Below are 19,445 nucleotides of genomic sequence, written 5' to 3'. Positions count from 1 at the left end.
GGAAGATTGTCTTTAATGGTTGTTACAAATGTCAGTCATTTGAGTAAGTATAATTTCTGATAGACTTGATAGCCACTGTCTTGGATACCATGACTGAATTCTAAACCGTTTTTTGGGTTGGGCGTAGGTTCAATCACTGATTATGTTTTGACAATATCCTTATAAAAAGGCCAACTTTATTAAAGAAAAGATTATTTTTGATACATCAGTGTTAAATTGCAAGAACTCACACGGTAGGTCTTAGAGTTTTTAAGTCAACAAATGCATATTGTATTTAGTAAGCCAATAATGAACCAGGAGAACACAGTAATCTGTACATCCAATGTACATGGCACATATTGTAGTTTAGTTTAAATATTTGGTACAAAGGCGCAACACACATTTACAATATTTTATCACAATCAGGTGCAATTGATGAGACTTAAAATACATCTTTAGGCTTGTTCTTTGAAATTGGAGAATACTCCAAGGTGTAGATCAAAGGGTGACAATTGAATACAAAAACAGCATACTACATTAAGCAACATGGCAAAGTTGTCTCTAAATAAAGTATTACACAAGCAGACTTGGTATAGTACAATATAGAAATAAATTGTACTACACATTACTGCTTCAGGAAAAGGAACCTCCTGAGGTTTGTCTTGAGGTGTTAAGTAATTTTATTGTTATGCTGTCCAGGATAGTGTTCAAACAACTTTTCTTCCTCTTCACTAAATGAACCACCTGCAACGAACAGAGAAAACACTGTATTACAATCTATTCAGCAATTATCGTCACCGAAAAACCTCAAGGTAGAAGGCCAACAAACTTACCGAAGTGGCATTTGTGCAGCCAAACACGATTGCCGTCATATTTGCAGTTGCACCTCACAACATTGTTAGTGAAGTCACTCTCCGCTACATCAAAGTTGGGATTTATGATGACCTTGGTTGCAAAGAAACAGAATCGTTTATGAATCACATACTGAATTACTGAAGAAAAGCTGGTTAAGGCATGCAATACGTGGCTGCATTGTAATAATAACAATAATAATAATAATAATAATTCATTTTATTTTGAACGCACTTTTCATTCACAGGAATCTCAGAGTGCCTACATTATTAGAAACTAACTATAATAATACAATAAACAATTGTTAACACAAGCATAAAAGAAAAGATTTAACACAAGGCCAGAAATGCCTTCCTTTGTGTTAAGTGTATTCATTGAACTCTCCCATAGTGCAGTGCAGTGTCCAGGAAAACTGCGTCAGTCAAAAGGATTTGCAGCTTTCATAGCTAACCCGCTAATCACAAGAAACCCCAGAAATGCTTTGTCTTATGTCCACTAGAGGGCAGTACGACGCCTATAAATTAATTCTGGCATGAGACCTAGTCTTTGTTGTCTGTTCCTGATAATATAGTCCACATAAATATAGAACCCAATGGAAGAGCATTTAAAGTGGTGGATCAATATGTGTAATTACAGACACTTAAATTTCATATTTTAATTAAAGGTATTGCATTTTTAATATCATATTCATAATATTTTAATTAAAGGTATTTGTGAACCAAATACTGCAAGAATCAAGAAATGATTTGTTGTTCATCCTTGTAGTATCAGTTTAATTTGGCACATTTACTTCAGGTGGCACTTAGCTGTCCAATTTACCTGCAATATGTAGTTGCCAGGTTTGACATCAGTGACATCAATCCACTGGCAGTCGATGTCATGGCGATATACATCCCAACAGCCAACTGTGATGCCCTGTTCGCCAAAGTTAGCACATTCATAGCGCTTTGACACACCTAAGACACATGAGAACAGGTTGACATGTAACCATCTGACCTCCTTTTGGGGAAAGAATACGTCATTAATTCCACGTCTTCGTAGGCAAGTAAATCAGGCAGACGGAAAATAAGATGGCTGGCCAAACAGCTAATTCATCCAATACTGTTTCCTCACTGGAGATAACTGCATTATTTCACAGAGCTGATGCTACAATGTGCGATTTGTGGAGCATAAAGTTTCATACAGATTCATTTCAGATTCCTGTGGATACGAGGATAAAGGTAAGATGAGTATCTTCTCTCGCAGCTTTGGTCTCAACAAACAACTGTACAGAATTCACAGCAGCTCCATCATCAGCAGTACAACATCTGGGACACGCAAGCAGCTGAAAGTGTGCAGTCAGCAACATTACCCTCTTGGCACTCCGTGTCCTCCAGACAGAAGCTTGCCTTGTGTCCGTCAGCCACCTTAGTCCCATTCAGGTCCAGCAGGTCATAGTTCGTAAACACATCCATGCTATGATAATGCCTAAAAGGTTAAGGTTAAAGGTTAAGTGTACACACAGACACATGGTCAAAATATCCAGAGATGACAGATGAAGAGCAGATTTAGTCCTGCTCAGTATCACAGAGTCACACAAGTTGTTAACAGCCGCCATTGGCTAGACCACCTAATTATCACCTTCTCGTGTGTCTTTATCCATTGCTGGGCAAGGACAACCCCTTCAAAGCTAAATTCAGAACTGACGCCATGGTGTAATCATTGGTCTCTCTTTTGGCATGATACTTAAACCAAGTGCATCCCATCAATACCAGTGCTTACACATGGTTTAAACAATGAGCACCGAGACAGTGTAAGCCATTGTGACAACCAAAGTGGGTTGACTGGAAAGATTCAAGCTGGAATTTCAAAAATCCACTTATTGCATAAAAATACCCCAGGAAAAAAGATTAAAGGACCTTCCTTTCGCGTAGGTTAGGCTATACCGTGTGTTTTTGTGATTATAGAGTAATGTATCTCCTGCTGCCTTCATTCTATGGAAACTAAAGTCTGTGGTCTGTGAACCTGACCTTTAAATGCTCCGTGATGGAGAAAACCTACCACAAGGATGAGTGCAACTAAAAGATGTTGTGCATAGCATTCCATTAAGACTAACTGTCTGTGTCACAAAAACACCATTTTTCCCCCTCCCCAGTATTGTGACATTATCTTGACTGTCCATGTATAACCCAACAGACTATTAAATATAATATATACAATACTACATTGTAAGCCAGTAAAACCATGCAGACCTGTACAGCGTGGGAAAGGTACAGCGTGGGAAATCACACATCGAAGGACAACAAACAAAGATAAGCGACCACAAGCACAGACCTACAATTTTCCTCCCATAAGCATTCACTACCAGCACATGTAGTCGTCTTAGCCAAGAGTGGCCGCCAGTTGCGTGTAAACGCTGTCTGTCTACTGCGGGGTGGCTTCACGCCATGTTGGACTCTAAATTACTATAGCAGACTTCTGAGGAGAGAGACGCTTGTATCACAAATCCTGACAGGAGCCTCAGCAGCCTTTAGCTTGCCATGCTAGTAGAACTGTCAAATCACAAACAGAAGCTGTTCTTAAAGTAAAGCTTCACAGTGTAACGTGCTCAACTGAAAGATGAAAATAACTGTCTGTATCACAGAACCCTGACTGGAACCCTTTGCGGCCTTTAGCTTGTCATGCTAGTTGTACCGTCAAATCACAAACAGAAGCTGTTCGGATAGTGAAGCTTCACAGTGTAACATGCTCAACTGAAAGATGAAAATAACTGTCAAAAACCCTGACTGGAACCCTTTGGCGGCATTCAGCTCGCCATGCAACTCCAGCTGTTAATAATGCCATTTGCAGCCTCACAGTGACACATGCTCAGTGGGATGAGACCAGGTTTAAGCAGCCATGCTTTTGCCAAGCCAAAGACCTAAGGTCAAAAAGAGTCCACTGATTACCTATGGCACTCATGCCAGACCCAGGAGTGGCGGCCGAGTTTTGGTCGGAAGTCGGCGCGGCCGATGTTGTGGATTTGGGAGGAAAAGCGCAGGAGGCGGCGTTGGCCGTAGGGCCAGTTGGCTCGGGCGGCAGACTCGGAGAGGCAGTTTTCCTCCGCGGCACAGTAGAGCAGGTGGAGCGGACGGTCCTCGATGTACGCCGACTGCTCCACCAGCGGAGCGCTCAGGACCAGGTCGGAGGCCGCTGGAGACACGGGAGGAGGAGGAGATGCAACCCACTTAACAAATAGATCAACAAACAAATAGAAAATGGGAACTGATGTTCCTCAAGGTATGTGCGCAGTCCATTTTATAGCATACTCATACACTTAAATGTATTATTCAAAGGTGGTTATTTCTAATAATATTATATTCCATATTGTTGTTTTTACAGTCTCCTGATACAATATGGATCAAGTGTATTTATTCTTGCAAATGTTCTACACACTTGTGTTAGGTAAAAATAGAAAGTGTTGGGAGAACTTAACTGTCTGAGAGAAGTACTTCACCACTTCAACTTCATATTTTTGAAAGTAACTTTAGATAGATAGCCCACAGTTTGTCAGACTTATCTATTTTTGGGATGGCTGCCAACTACCTACAATGTCTTTGGATCCAGAGATAATACATTGTGCACACAGCTACCGATCTGGTGATTTAGTGAGCTGACACAACCGTATAGAAAGTCAACATATCTTTTACTCTGCCCTGTGAAAAACACTACGATACGATCACATAGAAAAAAATGTATCACGACACGGGCGTTGCTTAATAAGTCTGGTCCCCGGGTGTCTACTGAAACTCACTGTCTGTGCAGATGACCCCTGCGGAGAACTGGGCCCCCGCTCGGCGGCAGGTGACCGAGCGGTCGTGGCGGCAGTCGGACAGGGTCATCTCGTCGCCCACGCACTTCACCCCGCTCATCACCATCTCTGTCACGTTACTGCTGTCCCAGTACCACGTTTCCTTGGCAACACCATCCACAAACACAGACAGGGGAGAGACAGAGAGAGAGAGAGAGATAGAGAGAAAGAGAGAAAGAGAGAGAGAGAGAGAGAGAGAGAGAAAATAGGGTCTTAACTCCCAAATTAAATGTTCCAACATTGCAATATTGTTAAGATGATTTAAAAAGTAGGCCTTTCTCTCTGCACCGTCGTAGAAAATTGTTCTAAGAAGATGGTTTTGTTGTTTTGTTGGTTTTGTTGTAATGTGACTTGAGGAATGGCATGTTATCAATTCATACTATTTCCAGGAACACCAATGATTTTTCAGTGGTTTTCTACAGTTTAGCTGCCATTAAGATGTTTGTCTACAGTTAAAGTTTACCTGCCGCAGACGACCAGAACAAAACTAACTTCCCGCTTCTAACCCTCCAGGGCCACGAGCATCGTGGGACTGGAGCTTCTCCTAACCGTGTCGGACGACACCCCGCCTGGCTTCGGCGTCAGTACTCGAGTCAGTACTCACTGTGATAGCATGCAGAGAGTGGCCGAGTCCTAGCTGCCGACAGGCCACCTTGGCCTCTCTGGTGGTCCATCTTTCACTACACAGCGTTCCCCACCTGGACCCCACCTTCACCTCCACCCGACCCTCGTAGCTCGTCCTGCCCCCAACGATTCGGATCTGTGGAGGGGACCCTGCTTGGGTCAGCATGCAGCCTATGTGTGGAGCACCTCACCTCTCTCTGAAAACCTCTACATGTGGAGCACCTCACCTCTCTCTCTCTACATGTGGAGCACCTCACCTCTCTCTCTCTACGTGTGGATCAGTCCACTCACCTCTCTCTCTCTACGTGTGGAGCAGTCCACTCACCTCTCTCTCTCTACGTGTGGAGCAGTCCACTCACCTCTCTCTCTCTACGTGAGGATCAGTCCACTCACCTCTCTCTCTCTACGTGTGGAGCAGTCCACTCACCTCTCTCTACAGGTGGACCAGTCCACTCACCTCTCTCTCTCTACGTGAGGATCAGTCCACTCACCTCTCTCTCTCTACCTGTGGATCAGTCCACTCACCTCTCTCTCTACATGTGGATCAGTCCACTCACCTCTCTCTGAAAACCTCTACGTGTGGATCAGTCCACTCACCTCTCTCTCTCTACGTTTGGATCAGTCCACTCACCTCTCTCTCTCTACGTGTGGAGCAGTCCACTCACCTCTCTCTCTACGTGTGGAGCAGTCCACTCACCTCTCTCTCTCTACGTGTGAATCAGTCCTCCACTCACCTCTCTCTGAGAACCTCTACATGTGGAGCACCTCACCTCTCTCTCTCTACGTGTGGAGCACCTCACCTATCTCTGACAACCTAAACGCTTCCTCTAAATGCTTCCTCTTATCTCTGTCTATAGCTTTGAGACATATCTGTACCTATCACCTTTCACACATGACAGTATACCAGCGAGTTACAATTCATGCTGTGGGTATGAACCCAATCCTAAACCCCACTGCTTTAGTCTCAAACCAAAATATTAAAGGCAGCATGACAGGCTCTTGCAAGGCTATGACAAATACCATGGCCTATTATTTGTTGAGCTACATAATTTGATCTGTAATTATGCATTCTGTGCTGATGTGCAAAAGCATGTTTATGCATATGCCTGTATCTGTCTGAAAAGGGCTTCCATGGTTGAAAGCAGGGTGGTTGTGAATGCGTATGTAAGCTCTGTGTAAGGCGTGGAGAATCTTTCGCGAGGCTTGTGCAAGCGTGTGGGAACTCCGCTTTGATGGGTGGATATTCTAAGAGACGCCTCATCCTTCGCTTCAGAGTAAAAAGAGATTTTTTTGTGTGCGAGGTGAGTTCTGAGAGCGGTTGAGATTAGGAAGCGTGGGATTATGGGATTACAGCCGTGAAGGAAGCAGCTGCCTCCGTGGCATCACTCTTTTCTCCTCTCCTCCTTTTCTCATCACTCTCTTCTCCTCTCCTCCTTTTCTCATCACTCTTTTCTCCTCTCCTCCTTTTCTCATCACTCTTTTCTCCTCTCCTCCTTTTCTCATCACTCTCTTCTCCTCTCCTCCTTTTCTCATCACTCTCTTCTCCTCTCCTCCTTTTCTCATCACTCTTTTCTCCTCTCCTCCTTTTCTCATCACTCTTTTCTCCTCTCCTCCTTTTCTCATCACTCTCTTCTCCTCTCCTCCTTTTCTCATCACTCTCTTCTCCTCTCCTCATTTCTCATCACTCTCTTCTCCTCTCCTCCTTTTCTCATCACTCTCTTCTCCTCTCCTCCTTTTCTCATCACTCTCTTCTCCTCTCCTCCTTTCTCATCACTCTCTTCTCCTGTCCTCCTTTCTCATCACTCTCTTCTCCTCTCCTCCTTTTCTCATCACTCTCTTCTCCTCTCCTCCTTTCTCATCACTCTCTTCTCCTGTCCTCCTTTCTCATCACTCTTTTCTCCTCTCCTCCTTTCTCATCACTCTCTTCTCCTCTCCTCCTTTTCTCATCACTCTCTTCTCCTCTCTTCCTTTTCTCATCACTCTCTTCTCCTCTCCTCCTTTTCTCATCACTCTCTTCTCCTCTCCTCCTTTTCTCATCACTCTCTTCTCCTCTCCTCCTTTCTCATCACTCTCTTCTCCTCTCCTCCTTTCTCATCACTCTCTTCTCCTGTCCTCCTTTCTCATCACTCTCTTCTCCTCTCCTCCTTTTCTCATCACTCTTCTCTCCTCTCCTCCTTTTCTCATCACTCTCTTCTCCTGTCTTCCTTTCTCATCACTCTCTTCTCCTCTCCTCCTTTCTCATCACTCTCTTCTCCTGTCCTCCTTTCTCATCACTCTCTTCTCCTCTCCTCCTTTTCTCATCACTCTTTTCTCCTCTCCTCCTTTTCTCATCACTCTCTTCTCATGTCCTCCTTTCTCATCACTCTCTTCTCCTGTCCTCCTTTCTCATCACTCTCTTCTCCTCTCCTCCTTTTCTCATCACTCTTTTCTCCTCTCCTCCTTTCTCATCACTCTCTTCTCCTCTCCTCCTTTTCTCATCACTCTCTTCTCCTCTCCTCCTTTTTTCAGGCTCTGGGCGCTTACTCGTAGGCCACTGCTGGCGTAGGTCAGTCCCAGCTGTCTGCAGACCACCATGGCCTCCCGCACCGTCCAGCCATCCCCACAGATCAGACCCCAGGCCTTGGTGCCATTGCGGACCTGGACCTCCACGCGGCCCTCCACACGGGTGCGCCCTCCGCTGAGACGGATCTGAGCCAGACGAGAGGACGGCAGGGGGGGGGAGCGAGACGGGAAGCAGCAGACAAAAGAGAGAGGGAAGGAGGGGGAGAGAATGAGAGAGAGAGAGAGGGAGAGAGAAAGAAACAGAGAGAGAGAGAGAGAGAGGGAGAGAGAGAGAACGAAAAAAACAGAGAGAGAGAAAGAGAGAGAGAGAGAGAGAAAGAAACAGAGAGAGAGAGAGAGAGAGAGAGGGAGAGAGAGAGAGAACGAAAAAAACAGAGAGAGAGAGAAAGAGAGAGAGAGAGAGAGAGAGAGAGAGAAGTAGCCGTCTGCACTTTAAACATGGGTCAGCTGCCACATGTTTTAAATTTAACGCACCAATTGCACTGTATGTCTGGTGAGTTTGCAGTGGTAGAGGTAGCTGCTCTGTTAGGCATAGGCTAAAGCTGACAGATTGTGCAAATTGTAAAGGAAGCGATTGCTGTTGAGTGACAATATGCATGTCTTAGGATATGCATGACAAATAGGCATTAGCAAGCATACATTAGCCAGTTTGACAATAAAACAGAGACCGTCTCTCAGCTATTCACATTGACATAATGTGTACACATGCGTCTGTGTTGGCTAACCCTTACCTAATCATACTGGGTTTGCTAGGCAGAACAGGTCAACTGTGCATGCTGTGAGAGTGGAGGCTTTCTGACCGTTTTCTCGAACGCCATGTAGGGGACGTTGCACCTGACGGAGGCATCCTCCACGTGCTGGCAGTCTTCAGACGTGATGGGCTTATGGGGGCAGTCCCACAGGGTGCGCTCCTCCCCAACGCACAGCACCTCATTCATGTAAATAGGGCCCATTCCTGAGGTCCAAGTAACAAGGATAAATACACTCATCCACTAAACCAAAATACTATATTACAGATAACAGAGAAGTATTACACACTATATATATGCTGAATCAAACTTCTGTATTTTTAGTAGGATTTTTCCTAACATGTGCTTTTTTAAACTTGCTGCTTGCATATGTTTAATTTATAGTGTTTATATTTTTTACCTACATTACTGCGTGCATAAATATTTTAACATTTTGGGGGTTATAGATGACTCACTTGCAGTCAAACATATTATAAAACTGCTGAATTTCATCTAGTTATTTTAAAGCAGCATGAATATAAAAAGCTCTGTTTGCAGTGTAAGGGAATAATAAATCAAAATGGTGGGTTAGAGGTTAAAGGTCATGATGTGGCCCCTCACCCTGGCCCATGCGTGCCCCTGTAAGGGCCTCCTTGGCACTGCCGAAGCCCAACTCCCGGCACACCACGCTGGCAGACTGCAGATTCCAGCGGTCGTCACACACCGTGCCCCATGCCGTGTCCTTCAGCACCTCCACGCGGCCCTCTCCGACACCGGCACCGCCCCGCAGACGCACCTTACCTGGCTGAGGCAGGCACACAGGCACGCAGCCTTCAGGGTCACACTCAAGCCATTCTCAGCTTTGATTTGGAGGGCGGTGGTTTCTGGACGGGACTGAAGTCATTCGAAAAAAGAACAACCTGGACCAACCCTTTCATATCATTAATAACATCAATAACATTCTTGCTGGAATGAAGAGTTAACCCTGTGTGACATTATTTTAGAAAGGCTATTATTGGTCCACTAACTTATCTGATGAGGTAATAGAAAGTTATCGCTAGTTTGTTGGATTGGATAATTACTGTGTGTGGGATGCAGTGGAACAACTGTTAGGTGTAAACACTAAGCTCAGGGGAAATGAGGAAGAGTCCTGATTATCCTTACTGATTTGTATGCATAACTGGTCACGAGCCTAAGCGTGCCGGTGTAAAAGTGAAATGTGCTCCTGTTATTTTGAATGAACCTGCAGCAGCTGTGGGGTTGATGGTGTCTCTGCAGTGGCCTTTAACAGCTGGGCCTGTGAACAGACCCTTTAATCTCCCCTGTTCTAGTAGCACCGCACTGCTTTATGATATGACCCTACGCTCTGAAACCAGCTGGTCTGTGTGTGTGTGTGTGTGTGTGTGTGTGTATGTGTGTGTGCGTGCGTGTGCGTGTGCGTGTGCGTGTGCGTGTGCGTTTGCGTGTGCGTGTTTGTGTGTGTGTGTGTGTGTGTGTGTGTGTGTGTGTGTGTGTGTGTGTGTGTGAGTCTGCATGGTTGAGTGTGTCTGTGTATGTGTGTGTGTGTGTGTGCGTGTGTGTGTGTGTATGTCAATACAATCCACAAATGGACCCTGGGGTTACCAGCAGTCCTAACTTGTGCCTCCTCTTGGGGTTCCTGCCCGGTGTGAACTGAGGTCCAGGGGTGCAGCTGACGATGGCAGGCCCTCCTCCAGCGCAGGGGTGGCTGGCATTGGGCTTGCTTAACTCCATGTTACAGGCGGACAGGTGAACCTCCTTACCGCTGCAGGAGACCGAGTGGATCCGGTACGGACCGTGACCGCTAGAGAAGCGGGGAAAGAGAAAAGGGAAAAACTCTAAAAACATCCATTCATGGCAGTATAAATGTGAATATAACACTCCCAGCCTTGTTTAATAACCTCATCTGATGCACATTTCCCCCGCTGACTCTATGAGACCCTTACAGAATATTATGAATGAAGTCTAACAAATGACATCCAGGGCAGTGCTGGAGCGAGGAGTCTGATTTATTCCCTGTCTGTCTGCAGTATCACATCTGACATGCGCTGATGTGTCTGCACTGTCTGGAGTGTCTGGAGCGTCTGGGGGCTAGCGTCAGGGGCAGGGGCAGATCCCAGCTCATGTTTGCATTCTAGCAGAGTGCTGAGAAGTTGGGCACTGAGCAGGAGGGCGATGCAGAGACCACGGGAATGGTGATACATGTTCATACCTGCTCAGTGCCCAACTTGAACCTGAACATCCCTGCATCCCTCCTCCCATATGACTACAAAAGAGGACAGACCATCGGTACACTGTGGGATAAAGTTTGGGAAGATATGTTTGGGGTTTACAAATGATGTGTTCAGTCAAGAAACTTTGTTCTTTTTCCTTCCTTTTGACTGTATTCAATATACATTTTGGTGCAGAGTTCCTGTGTGCAAGTTTGGAGAGATATACTCTTTCTTCTTGTCCCGGAGTTCTTATAAATGCAATATACATGTTGGTGCACAGTTCCTCTCTCTAATAAGTAACATGAGCAACATATCAGGGCTATGGGGATTTTCTGTGAGGCAGACATGTGCAGCCATGTGACATACCTAACCTAATACATCTGCAGAAATGGTTGCTGACACAAATAATTGACACCACGGGATATACAGAAAGACAATGACAGAGGACAGGAGGATACATGTGGTTCATTGTTTTGTGAAGTGCAACTTAAAGGTGCATTAAGGATTAATAGCTATTCGCTAAAGGTATGCTAGCAGCTAAAACTAACGAAATTTCTTGAAATGTGCTGACTTTGACATTATGACAAACTAATTACTCAACGACTGTCCTTACACAGTCAAACATCAATCATGTGCAACACAAGACTAAGCAAGACGGCAAATAAGCTACTTACTAGATCGGCAGAAGGTAATCAAAGTCAGGTCGGCGGGCATCGGCAGGCAAAACTACAGAAGGCAGTTATATGCCTATCGACCCTGCTATGCCATTGGCACGGACGCAATTCTCCATATTAAAAGTCATTGTAGCGCCCCAATTTTTTTTAAGCTGTTATTTTAAGGTTAAACTGTATACCCTAACCCTAATCCTGAAGCATAATTGTTGCATATTGTGCCTTTAAGTCAAAACCCTCCATATAATTTAGTTTTTAACACTTAATTTTATTGTTTTTATTTTTTATGTTTTATTATTTTATTTAGTTTATTTTTATTTCATGTATATACATATATATATATCTTTTTCTAAGTGTGTTTGTTTTTTTTGTTTATTTTAGATAATTGAATGTCTTCTCTGCACAAAGCACATTGTGTCTATGTATATCATATGAAATGTGCTATATAAATAAACTTGCACTTGAACTTGAACTTGAAAAGATGGTTTCTGCTTAGAAAAGGTATGCTAAACTGTGTGTATGACTCCTGTGGGTTTCCTGTAGCTAACAGAATGCAACTGAGTGTCTATAAAGGATGAGTTTGGGCCCATCTATACTTGGGCCTGCTCTGAGGACGATTCCCAAGTTGGGAATGCCACCCACGACTGGGAATATAGATGGAACCTCTGCTCACTGGTCTTCAAGATCCCCTCCCACAATACCATACGATTGTTAACAAACAAAGGTCTCCATGTCAACTGGAACCCCCGCCATCCCGACCCATAAGAACAATCACTCCTTAGATTTATGTAATTTTTTACAGGTATTTTGGTGTATCTTATTCACCAACCGACCAGTTATCGTGCAGTTAGACACAGATACCTAACAAAATCAGCCACTTCAGCTGAAACATAACACTCAGTAACAAACTTCTCTCTGCCTCAGTTTGTGAAAACTGTATTACAGTTTTGCCGTACTGTATGACCCTGTGTGGCTGTCCAAACCCAAGGCGTCAGACTTTTCACAGAGACTTGACAGATCACTGCCTTTCCTTTCACACTTGCGTGCCCTTTCGACACGGACGTCATAAACAGCGTCTCAGGACCGAGGATCAGAATCAGGAGCTGATCTGACACGAAACACGATTCAACCAGCAACCTGCTGAATATCCCTCAGCTTAAGAGGAATCCACTCTGTTTCAGGATTTAGTGTACAGTTTTAAAGGTCTGTGCAGCACGTTAAAGCCAAAGGATTAGTTAACAGTCGTTCAAATTCTACCTTTCAATAAAAGTCATGACAAAAGATGGACAAACATGATGGAGGGGATTGGTTGAGTTGGCAGGCTAAATGATATGACATACTTGTCCGCCACAGAAGTGAAAAATAAAACGACTCTTAATTTTCCTGTAATGATATCCAGGCTCACAGACGGCCGCCACGTTTCTGAAACTCTATCTGCGCCTCTCAGACGGCATCCTACTCGGGCCTCTGGGGGAAATCTTTAGCCAATGAGTCACTGTGTTTCTGGGATCAACGCAGACGGAGAGCCAGATCCAGATCCAGAGAAGTCCATCATCTACATCTCTCTCTCTCTTCTCTCTGGGTGTCTGTATCCTCCTCTCTCCTGCATCTTTCTCTCTCCACATACTCTCCTCTATCTCTCTATTCCTCATTTATTCTCTCTCTTCCTAAATCATTCTCATTTTCCCATTCTGTCTCTCATTTCCTCTCTCTCCCCATCACTCATTCCCTCGCTCTCTCCATCATACTCTCTCTTCCCCTCTGTCTTTCTCTTCATCACTTATTCCCTCTCTCTCCTCACCATTCCCCCTCTCTCTCTCTCTGTCTCTAACTCTATATCTCTCCCTCCACATTAGCTGCGTCTGTCAGTTTTGCCACACAGTAGACTGTAGACTGCTTGCATTTCACCATCTGGTGCGAATCTCAAAGCTAGGTCTGAAAACTATGTCTCGTGTTAGAAGTGGATAACCACCCAGACACACAATGTTCGAATTTCTGTGGGGATACAGAGGAGGGTATAAAGTACATTAAATCTAACAGATGATACGTTAGGTAAAGTAGGCTACATTTAATCAAGCAGATCCACAATACATTACTTCGGGGTGCTACTATCAGTTCCAAACCACGTGATGCTTTATGCTCTATGGACAAAGAAAATGACATCACTCACTTGGAAAAGCAGTGTGTTTACATTGCAAACTTGGATCCTCATGTGCGCTCCTAATGGAAGACGCCGTATTTCACTGAAACTGCAGCAGTCCTATATCCTGGCGTTCAATTCTCACTTGCATGTGGAAACAATCTAGAGCCAGACACCGTATAATTGTCAGCTCCATTTGACTACCGTACGTCAAAGCTTTTCGAATACAGAAGACAAATATTGCCATTGCCAATCAGTTTTTATCTACAAAATGCTAAGATCATTTAGCATCAAGCTCACTGAAAGAAAATAAAAGGCCAGATTATGCATTGGATTCCTGTTTCCCTGATTGCACACGATGCCAGGTTTCATAACGGAGCGACTGGTTGCATAAAGCTCACTCCTGGCATGTCCAGACGGTGAACTGGCCTGCCCCCTCAGCAGCCTGATATGTAATATGATTCACGACTGAGTTTGCCTGACCACCATTTTCCATTCTTGTGGTAGTGTCTGCATATCGATCCCAGTTCATACGGTTAACGTTTCCTTTTCAAGAAAAGAAATAACACTGAACTCTAAATTTAAAACCCAGAACCACAAGTATTTTTTGATGAAGTTGTCAAATGCCGTGTAATAATATATTTGGTTGTACCAAAGCGGCCTGTCCAGCCTGGAGAAATGTATAGTTTGTGATTAATCCAGTACACAGACACGCACAGCAAGAAGCTCAGGGGAGTCTAGGAGTCTTCAAGCCAAACAAAACAAATAAAAATAACGTGCTGTACTTTCCAACAGCATGCGAGTAAACAATGCTCCTGCCGTGCGAGCCTCAGTCTGTCTCTTCGTTTGAGGTCTGGGAGGGTGAAATGCTTTGGCTTTTTTAAGAAACCAATTTCATTCACTTTTTTAAGGTCACGCATTTGTGTAAATCGACCACCACTTCTTCTCCTTTGGTAATCACTTTTGTAATTCAGAATGAGTGAGCTGTTGAGCAAAACCATCTGGATAGCCTGCATTTGCCGGTGTATAGCTCTGACCTTCCTTATTTTCTGTATATCTTCAGTAGGCCTCTTTTGGTTTAGACCAAAGTGGCAGCTGTAGCAGATGGCATGACAGTGGTAAATACTTCATTTCTGAAGTTAATCAAACACTTCTTAAACTCCGCGAAAGTCAGTATGAGACTTCTCGAAGTCTTCATAATTGCCTTAGGAATGTCATAAAAAGATCAATGTTTTCAGAGGTCATTTGAAATCGAAACCAAATTGAACAAGAGACAGAGGTTGGCCTGTGCTTTGCCACACTGCTCATATCTCAGAACAGGACGTGAAGTTCACTGTAATATTGACTAACTGATGCTGATATAAATGCATTACTTAAGATGTATTACTTTTCAAGTCAGTTTTTTTTCAATAGTTTACCCCAGGGAAATGCTCTTTTTAAATTGGCTGGCAGGTGATATTCTGTATAACCAAAAAAGTTTAATAACTGTTCTACTGTATATATATGCTGCCCATAACGAGGCTCCTATAGTAAGGGTGTAGTCAGGCAAGTTAATGAATGAACCAAATAAACGCACTCTCTCATTTTGCCAAGTGGTGTCAACGAGATGAATTCCGTTGTTAAATAACATGTTGTCTGCAGAACTAGCAAGCATATCGTCAGAAACAGCTAGCAAGCTAAAGGATTTTGGCTTAGCATCGTTGGAATCACTGTAACCAAGCAAACTATCCAGCGCTATTCTGTAGTCTGTGATTAGTATGTAGTAGGCCGGAACTACTTTCTTTTAACAGGTTGGCTTCTTTTTAAACTGAATCAAATGTTTATTATGTAGGGTACACATGGATGCCTAAATACATGTGTGCGACTGGGGTATAAGCAGGAAAACAGCGTACATGCATCACCTTCGCAATAACTATCTCTGCCTCTGCCCACAGCAGGAGGCCTAGGTGGCCATTATCACTTACATAATGACTATTCTTCTATGGACAACCCAATACCTGAACCCCCTATGGCATGAACATAAGCCACAGTGGCAAGGAAAGAAAAGAGATTTTTGCCGGGAAGAAAGCTCCAGTTGAGCCCAGCCCAGGACACGCACCTGGGGAGCGCCCTGACCACAGCTCTCTCTGAGGGGAATCCCATCATGCCGCAGACCACACGGGCGTTCTTGGGCGTCCAGCCCACGCTGCAGATCTGCGCCCAGCCTTCCTTCTGCTTGACCTCCACCACCCCCTCGCTGACGGGCAGCCTGGCAGCAGCTCCAGACGACAGCGGCCGGAGTCTGACCTTTTCCAGACGGTTCTCATCCACCTGCATCTGAAACGTTACATCATGGCATTGCACTGGCTGTGATGGCTCAGCTTTGATACAGGCAACAGAAAGGGGAGTCAGTTACTGTGAATCACACTGGGGCCACGAGGAGACGTGTGATGCAGGTGTGATGCTGTGGTAACACGCTGCCTCGACTGACCTACTGATTTTGAAAACAACTCAATGGAGTAAAGGACAAAGTAAATCAGGATGCTTGGAAATGTACAAATTTACTAAATTTGAACATCCAAATACACGTTGCATGAAATCAGGATGGTCTGAGTACAAATTTGGATCAACCAGGTGATAAAACTACGTCCTAATACAACCAGCCAAGTTTTGTGACTGGAACTGCTGAATAAATCACTAATAACTTCTGTTACACTGTCCTGGCCTATGCTCGGAATCATGACAAGTACAAACGTGTGTATTTTTTGTCTTTCTCTGTCTGTCAGTCGGTCTAATATGCCTGTTCAGAAGTGTCATATTAAATTCAGGACAGCAACCAAAATACTTGCTGAAATTGAGATGAAACTCTCCTCAGAGTTAGGCAGTGATGTTGGAGGGGAAAACAGCACAGATTGTACCAAGGAAGTGATTTAGAACAGCCTTTACGATATCTGGACCAAATGAGTTGCAACCTCAAGTGAAATCTTCATCAAATGATGTCCTTGGCCGAGACAAATCTTAAGATGCTGAAACCAATAAAAGTTTAAAAGCGCTCTACATGAGAGGATTGGATTGCTAAAGGATTAAGGTATGTAAATAACCCTGGGCTCCTCATTTCTCTCACGTGACGAAGAGAGAGAAAGAGAGAGAGAGAGAGTGAGAGAGAGAGAGAGAGAGAGAGAGAGAGAGAGAGAGAGAGAGAGAGAGAGAGAAAGAGATCTCCGTGTTCTTCCGTCTCCCACAGGACCATCTAAACTAGACTGGACTGCTCTTCAGCTAGATTGCATGCCTGCGTGGGGAACACATGGTTTCCCAGTCATCTGTTCACCTCTCTGCAGTCTGGACTGCACCCATCAAACCCCCCCCCCCCCCCCCTCCCCACACACAGCCCTCCTCCCTCCCTTCACTCTAGACCCCTCCAACACCCCCCCCCCCCCTCCCCCCACCCTTCCCTTCCCATCCTTCACTCTAGATCCCTCCAACACCACCACCCCCCCCCCCCCACTCTTCCCTTCCCATCCTTCACTCTAGATCCCTCCAACACCACCCCACCTCCCCCCACCTCCCCACACACGTCCCTCCTCCCTCCCCGTCTCGCTATGCCCCTCCTCTGCCTCCATCATGAGATTCCAGCGCGGCCCTTGAGAGATTAATTTACTGCAGGAGTCGCGGATGTTCTTGGCCCGAGCAGAAAGTGTTCTTCACAGCACCAATCATGCGGCTCATCCCCACACACTCAGCCAGCTGCGAGTGCAGACAGATTCACTCTGAGATAAACATGGCTGTGTCGCTGCCGAACAATACCAACAGTGCTGTCACTCTACTGTAACACATACGCCGTATAGTAGGCACAGTGACGATGACACTGGTGGTTTTAATGGCCAATTAAAATAACTTTCCGATACAAATGTTATTAGTAGTAGTGGTCGTAGGGTGAAGTGAGTTATGTGGCTCTGTTTTATTATCTATTGCAGGATCAGCACTCAGCACTGAGTTTTGACTGATAGATAGATAGATAGATGGATACTTTATTGATCCCGAGGGAAATTAAGGTCAAGTGACTGCTGACAATCTGTCATTTTTATCTGTCATTCCATAGCGCACTCTTTCAAAACCACTCAACTACCATCCTGGCTGTCTGAACATTTCTTCTCTGGTTGGTCTTTATTGCTCAACGCGTGACTTGTGTTTTACCTCGATGATGTTGGAGTCCACAAATCCAGGAATCCTCTCATCCTTGCAGACGATGCCAGCGTCCTCATTGTGCGCGCAGTCGCTGTTTCCCCAGCCGCGAGAGTGGCACTTCTCGACGCTCGTCTCAGTGCCACTGCATATCACATTGTCCAGCCAGATCTTTCCTGGACAAACCACACAATCACACAGCTGGGTCAGGGCAAGACAAAGGTGAAATGAAGGACTACATTTAAGCTCTATCAAAACAGACGCAGCCTAACATTCTTTAAGGTTTCCTATAAACATCCTAAGTGGACTTATAGATTTATAGTTAATCAGCAGACATTATTAATCACGTTGACAAATCATGTTGATTAATCAAATGAATAGCTACCGATCCGTAGTCAGTCAGCCAGCACATGTCGCCAAAATTTTACTCCGCCTAAGAAGCTCCATTGCTCTGTCCTGTAAATAAAGACGCCACAGCTGACACTCTAACGAGCCACTCTCACCTGTGCCGGCGCCGTATTTGGCACTGTGTGACCAGGCGGTGGCAGAGACGAACCCAAGCTGTCGGCACAGAACCTCTGCGTTGGCCAGCGTGAAGTCATCATCGCAGATGGTGCCCCACTCGCCCTGGTAGAAGACCTCAATGCGGCCTTCGTTGTGCTTGCGTGGGAATCCGGCCAGACGGAACTTGATCTTGCTGTCCTGGGTTGAGGGTGTTGTTTGGCACAGAAAAGATGGCAACCAAAATCCCAAAAGCAGAGCCGCAACTGGCCGCTGGAGTGTGGGTGTCACCATTGCAGAGGCAGCTAGGCAGAGTAAATGAATGGGGTAGAAAGCAGGTCAAAACAAGCCATGTTATAAAAACATCTATATAGACTGGTTACAGTAACGTACTGTTAGAAAACCACTGCTCTTAAAAGGGAAATCAAGAGGATCTCTAACTACAGATGGTTGAAGTCCAAGGAATAGTCGTATTGATATGATGAACTAAATGAAAGTAAATAAAAGAATACTCTTTTAAAACTTCGCAAACGAAGCTTACTTCTTTACTAAATTGACTCGAGAAACAGTGAAGAAATGGAAGCTCAAAAATAAATCTAAAGTAATGCTTGAGGGACAACATAGAAATCCACATGCTAATTTGAAAACCACTTGCAATGCTCATGTTGACTACCGCATCGTTTTGCTCACTGCAACTCTGCACGTATCGTGTTAAACATGGATTATAGGAAAAACCTAATACCTAGGTAGTAAAAACATTTTTAGATTGACAGGTTGCACTTAAAAATTATACATAAAATGTGGCGATTATACTGCATATTTAGCATCTAACTTTCAACAATAACCGTATTAGCTCTATGCTATGAATGCAACTTCACTTCAAAACGTTCTGTCATAACTTGGAAGACGTCAGAGCACTTTACATTTAAAAGTTGCGAAGATGCGCAACGTACCTGATATGGATATGAAGCTTGGAGATGTCTTGGGTCCCGGATCTTTTTTTAATTATCGCCTTATAATAAAGTTATAGCATCTTGCGGTTTACTTCTGTGTCCCTGAAATCTTCTGAGAGATGAGGTAGCTGAAGTAATACGTTTGAAGAGTGAGACTGCAGTCTCGTCCAACTGTTGAGCTCTGCCAGAAGTGTGGAGAGCTAGAGGGAGGTAT

General features: G+C 44.6%; 1 protein-coding gene across 1 annotated transcript; it reads right to left on the bottom strand.

Moving 5' to 3' along the window:
• Nucleotides 1–174: 174 nt before the first annotated feature.
• loxl3a (lysyl oxidase-like 3a) lies at nt 175–19,445 on the bottom strand. Its single transcript, XM_080843242.1, has 14 exons — nt 19,232–19,445; nt 18,281–18,583; nt 17,790–17,953; nt 15,715–15,932; nt 10,198–10,396; nt 9,196–9,379; nt 8,647–8,801; nt 7,808–7,972; nt 4,604–4,763; nt 3,759–4,002; nt 2,183–2,298; nt 1,651–1,787; nt 813–924; nt 175–723 (listed from the first exon to the last, which is right to left on the bottom strand). Exons 2-14 carry the CDS (start codon nt 18,570–18,572, stop codon nt 650–652), a joined length of 2,220 nt encoding a protein of 739 aa, XP_080699368.1. The 5' UTR covers nt 18,573–18,583; nt 19,232–19,445; the 3' UTR covers nt 175–649.

This window comes from Sprattus sprattus (assembly GCF_963457725.1).
Source record: "Sprattus sprattus genome assembly, chromosome: 8".
Lineage (NCBI taxonomy): Eukaryota > Metazoa > Chordata > Actinopteri > Clupeiformes > Clupeidae > Sprattus > Sprattus sprattus.
This window is presented reverse-complemented; position numbering and strand designations above follow the sequence as displayed.